General features: G+C 39.0%; 1 protein-coding gene across 1 annotated transcript; it reads left to right on the plus strand.

Moving 5' to 3' along the window:
- The first annotated feature begins 3,270 nt into the window (after positions 1 to 3,270).
- Positions 3,271 to 3,760, plus strand: LOC112088233. Its single transcript, XM_024158529.1, has 2 exons — positions 3,271 to 3,696; positions 3,755 to 3,760. Exons 1-2 carry the CDS (start codon positions 3,271 to 3,273, stop codon positions 3,758 to 3,760), a joined length of 432 nt encoding a protein of 143 aa, XP_024014297.1.
- Positions 3,761 to 6,000: the final 2,240 nt, after the last annotated feature.

A 6,000-nucleotide genomic window follows, 5' to 3' on the forward strand; every position in this document is an offset into this window, starting at 1 on the left:
AAGGGGTGAATGGTGTTGATACGATTCACGTCCCAGATTGTGTTTTTGAGGATGCACCACCGCTATGGAAGGATTGTCTAATGGGAAAGTTTGTCTCCAAAGCTCCTCACGTAGGATTGATTTTTATGACGGTGAATAGGATTTGGACACTAGGTGACAAATCTAAAAAGGTAGAGGTCTTTGTAGTTGATGACACAACTATAAATTTAAGATAGCGGATCCAGCAATCCGAGCTAGAGTTTTGAGAAGAGGAATGTGGAGTATAAAAAACATTCCTATGATCATGTTAAAACTGAGTCCAGTAGTGGAATAAGCTCAACTGGAAATTAAGTTTATCCCAATGTGGGTAGTTCTACGGAATGTTCTGGGAACGATGTTCTGAAAACGATGTTCTCTTGGAAAGGACTAGGCTTTCTAACTAGTCCGCTAGGTGATCCGAAAAATTTACACCAAGACACTTTATAGGCAAAAAATTTTGAAGAGGCTAAAGTCTTTGTGAATGTCAATCTGCAAAAGAAGCTACCTGAGTCATTCTCTTTCAAATCCTCTACAGAACTTGATATGATTGTCTACTACGAATTCCCATGGTTACCCCCACGATGCACGTCATGTGGCAAATGGGGACATGGTGCCAAAGACTGTAGAGCTGTTCCTGCTGATAAGATCATTCTTCCAAGAGAGAAACAATCTCCTGCGAAGATTAATAACTCGGTATCAAAAAAGAGTGCAGATGATTCATTGGTGATTCCTGAGTCGCCTGTCTCGGTTTCGAAAACTCCACCAGCAATGCTGAAACAAGTAATGGAGGAACCTGCTGCTGCTTCTGCTTCTGCTCGCCTGATTGGAGGAGATGTGGGAAGCAAGAAAGCGAGCACTAAGGATAAACCAAAGGAGACAGAGGAATAGGAAAAAGTGAAATCTCCGGCAAGGAAATCACGAAACAATGTGGGAGTGGATAAGATAGAGGGCTCAGGATCCCGGTTTGCTTCTTTAGCAATCAACAAAGCAGAGTGGGAAGAGGAGGAGGAAAACAACGAGACAGAGAATGGAAAAATCGAAACAGAAAAGGTTTCTGATTCAGAACAAGTGGCACTGAATCTAAATTAAGAAAAAGTGCAAACTCTATGAATGCTGGTGGAAGAATCTCGCTTCCAAGGGTTCAAAATCAACTCACAAGTTTGAAACAACTGCTCCTGCCTCGAATGCTTCGCAGACTATGGGCAAGAGAAGCAAGAACCGTCAAACTAAACCCACCCAATAATGTCAGGATTTTTTTTTGAAATTTGAGGGGTTTCAAAAAGAAAAAGAAACATAAGGTTATAAATAATTGGTGCAGGGAAAGTGATTTTCTTTTTGGTGGTATAATAGAAACTCGGGTAGCAGAAAATAAGGCAGATGGTATAGTTGCAAAGGTGTTTCCAAATTGGTCTTCAATGAACAACTACGAACACCAACGGTAGGGACAGATATGGGTGGTTTGGCAAGATTCAGTGCGTCTAACACCTGTTTCAAGACTAGTCAGATGATTACGGTTTTGGTGAAGCTGCAAGGAGTGGAAGAACTTCTATGCTCCTTCGTATATGGTTCGAATTTTATGGAGGAGAGGAAAACTTTGTGGAGTTATCTTTGCAGCATTGCCCTCTCTAAAATATATCGAATAATGAAGTGGATGGTAATGGGTGATTTCAATGAGATTATCTCAAGAGACGAGCACTCTGGTGTTAACTCTGGATCGGTAATCTCAAATGGTATGGAGGACTTTCAAGCTCTAGTTCGAGATTGTGCGCTTAGTGACATGGGATCGCATGGACCTCTGTTCACATGGTGTAACAAAAGGTCGAATGGTTTGATTTGCAAAAATTTGGATAGATTGCTGGTTAATGATGCTTGGCTAGATCATTTCCCGATCTCATATTGTGTGTTTGAAGCTGGTGGATGTTCGGATCATCTTCGGTGCAGATTTTATATTGATGTGGAAACTCCTAGACCGAATAAGCGGTTTAAATTCTCCAATGTGATTGCTACAACACATCAGTTTAATGAAGCTTTGAAAGAGTATTGGGACAACACCTCTCCCCTGTTTCATTCTACGTCAGCCCTGTTTCGGTTTTCTAAAAAACTAATTCCTGAAGCCAATAGATCACACGGTATCGCAGGATTTGTTGAGTGATAAATCTCGTCGAGTGAAGGAAGATTATGAGGTTCTCTGTAGCAAGCAAGAGCAGATCTTGAATGATCCATCAGAGAATCATCAGCAAGAAGAATCTGAGGCTTCTGATTCATGGGAAAGAAATGCAACTTTGGAGAAAAATTTCCTAGCTCAAAAAGCACAACTTCACTGGCTAAACATCAGTGACAGAAATAACAAAATCTTCCACAGAGTGGTGAAAACCAGAGAAGCTCAGAACGCCATTCGAGAACTTGAGCAGGATGGAGAAGTGATCACGGGGAGGAATGAAATCAAAGAAGTGGCCGCAAACCATTTTTCAGGATTTCTAAACTTTGTACCCAAAGACCTTGAGGACAAAAGTGTTGCCGCATTGAGAGAGCTACTTGGTTTTCAATGCTCTAGGGAGGATCAGACGAATCTGTTAAAACTGGTAACAGCTGATGAAGTAAAGGGGTTCTGTTCGCAATGGCATCAAACAAGTCGCCTGGTCCTGATGGATACAAGGTTGAATTCTTTAAGGAGAGTTGGTAAGTAATAAGGAATGATTTAATGGTCGGTATTCAATCCTTTTTCATTAAAAGTTTTTTACCTAAAGGAGTCAATTCCACGATTCTGGCTCTTATTCCGGAGAAAGAAAGGGCAAAGCAAATGAAGGATTTCCGACCTATCTCATGCTGTAATGTGCAGTATAAAGTCATTTCCAAGATTCTTGCGAATAGACTGAAACGAATTCTTCTGAGATTCGTCGCTTCAAATCAATCGGCTTTTGTACAAGATCGGTTACTCAGTGAGAATCTGCTTCTTGCATCGGAGTTGGTTTCAGGTTATCATAAGAGCAGAATCTCTCCCAGATGTGCTTTGAAAATTGATATCTCAAAGGCGTTTGATTCGGTTCAATGGTGTTACTTGCTAAATACTTTAGAAGCTCTGAATTTGCCAGCAGAGTTTATTCACTAGATCAAGCTCTGTATATCAACAGCTGCATATTCAGTTCAAGTCAATGGAGAATTTCTGGTTATTTTGGGAGTTCACGGGGGTTGAGGCAAGGTTGTTCTCTGTCGTCGTATCTGTTTGGGATGTTCATAAATGTGCTGTCTAAAATGATTGATAAGGCTGCAATTAACCAGAGATTTGGGTTTCATCCAAAGTGTTCAAACATCAGCTTAACACATCTTTGTTTTGCTGATGATCTTATGGTTTTTTCTGATGGAACAATGAGACTGATTGAAGGCATTGTTGGAGTCTTTGATGATTTCTTGAGAATGTCGGGTTTAAAGATAAGTGTGGAGAAGTCAATGGTCTATCTAGCTGGTGTTTTGGACACGCCAAGAGCAAGTATATCCCAGCGGTTGGCTTTTGAATTTGGATCATTACCGGTGTGGTATCTTGGTATACCTCTGTTAACAAAGAAATTGCAGACACTTGATTATGAACCACTCATCGACAGAATCAGGGGCAGAGTTAGCTCATGTAAAGCTCAGGCATTATCCTTTTCAGGAAGATTACAGCTCCTCTCATCGGTTATTGTAAGCATCACAAATTTCTAGATTTCAGCTTTTCGTTTACTGTCTGGTTGTGTTGCAGAAATAGAACGCATCTGCTCTGCATTCTTGTGGTTTGGGCCTGATCTCAATCCTCGGAAGGCAAAGATTGCTTGGATGGATGTATGTAAACCTAGAGAAGAGGGAGGCCTAGGTTTAAAAAGCATCCAAGAAGCAAATGATGTTTGTATTTTTAAAGCTGGCATGGAGACTCATCACAGCAAACTCTCTTTGGGTTCGTTGGACTAGGGCCAATTTAATGCATCATGAGTCTATACGGACAACTCCTGATCATAAAAACAACTCTCTGGGGTTTTGGATGTGGAAGCAAGTTTTACGATCTCGCCCACAAGTTGCAAATTTTCTCAAAGTTGAGATCGGGAGTGGTCGGTCAACTCTCTTCTGGCATGATAAGTGGTCCCTGATGGTGGTGTGTGTGGGATATCAAGTTTAACCCTAATAAGAATCAATAAGCCGCAAGTGCACAGCTGATCGATTGTAGTACTTAGGGATCTGAATCCACAGGGAAGGAGGATATTTTCCTGCAAAAGCCTTTGAAAGAAATATGAAGTAAGGAAGTCTAGATTGGTCGAATTTAAAGGGGTTTTTGGATTGGCACTAAAATATAAATTCTAAACTAAACGGGAAAGGGAAAAACACTTAAGAAAAATCCCTGAAAAAACTAAAAAAAAAACTAATCTAAAACTCGAATGAAAATTGGCTGGAATGAAGAAATTAACCTAATGACTAAAGCTTGTATGAAAATCGGCGAAAATTTATAAAGACGAAACGCTGGGTTTTCAGAGAAATTTATCTCCGGGGATGAACGATTCAAAACATTGCTAAAAAGTAATTTAAAAGATCCAAGCTAAAACTTTTCGAACTCGAGTCACGAACGTATGACTAATGACTATGTCACTGTCGTAGTCATAACCAATTATCTCTCGCAACCTTGACCAATAGTTTTTTTTACTCTGGCCCCAGAAGGGAAAAGATGCGATCTTGCTTAAGACTCGTCAACATTCACAGCTCACCTATATGTAGGTTTCCACTCCTATGGTAGAATTGCTCTTCTCAAACTAGATCTGGCTCCTAATGAAAACTTTCACAACACTACAAACCTAAATCAGATTATAGTTCATGACGCTACTCCAATGCATTAAGAATAAGTTTAAAAGAAAAAATTATAGGATTCGGCTTTAATAGCTAATGGAATCCTCATCGAACATATGTAACCCCCATCAAAAATTCCCTTAAACCCAACAGTAAAACTACTCAGACATGATTAAAGAAAGAAAAAACATTGTATTGAAAGGCTGAATATAAATCAATATTGAAAATGAAACAAAGAGGGTTCACAAGATAGATCTCTATATCCCTAAACCTAAAACAACTCTAAAAGTACTTAAAACCTAAAAAGAATTTTTAAGCATAAAAGAACATATGACTTAGGGTTCTTAAAACATGTATTTATAATGCTCAAGACATTTCTAGGCATCACTTAGGGTTTCTCCAAATGAAGGAATCAATTTGGGCGTGGAAATGGGCTTCAAGGCTGGTTGAACGGGACCGGTGTAAACTGGATTGCTTGCTGGCTGGTTGACGGGACATCTTGCTTTTCGCGTAACTTTTAATTGAACCGTTGGATTGTCTTGATGTCAAGTGTGCTGGAAAACTGTTTGTTCCATTATTAAGATCTTCAAATTTGAGCTGGATCAGACGGTGAGAAAGTCTTCATTTGAGGGTGAACTTCTGAAGGTTTCACTCTGAGCTGAAAATCTGGTTTTCTATCCATTTTGTTAAGCATTTTTTTAAGTTTCCTGAAAATAATTTCAAACTACAAATACTAAAAAAATATAATTAAAACGCTTTAAAAAAATAAAAAACATAAGAAAAGTATTCAAAACAATCCATAAAAATGGTGAAATACGGTGTTATCAACTCTCCAAGACTTAAACCTTTGTTTGTCCTCAAACAAAGCAAAAATCAAATCAGGTGAAATAGAAATAAAAATAAGAAATGCACAAATCTCAGAGACATGAACCTTTAAAATATGACCATAGATCATACAACAATCACAACTTAGTCTAAAAAATTCTCACCAAGACACGAAAGATACTAGTCCACTTTTTCTGTCATGCAAAACTTAAACAATCTAAATCTCGATTCCAGTCAACTAGCTCTCTACATTCATTAAGGGCAATAGTGAATTCTCATCAAAGAAATCATTCAGGGTAGACGGCGTTTGGTGTTAAGGGCTGTTTAAGTGGAGTTAAAGTATGAAACTCG

The sequence above is a fragment of the Eutrema salsugineum genome, unplaced genomic scaffold (genome assembly GCF_000478725.1).
Source record: "Eutrema salsugineum unplaced genomic scaffold, Eutsalg1_0 scaffold_8, whole genome shotgun sequence".
Classification (NCBI taxonomy): domain Eukaryota; kingdom Viridiplantae; phylum Streptophyta; class Magnoliopsida; order Brassicales; family Brassicaceae; genus Eutrema; species Eutrema salsugineum.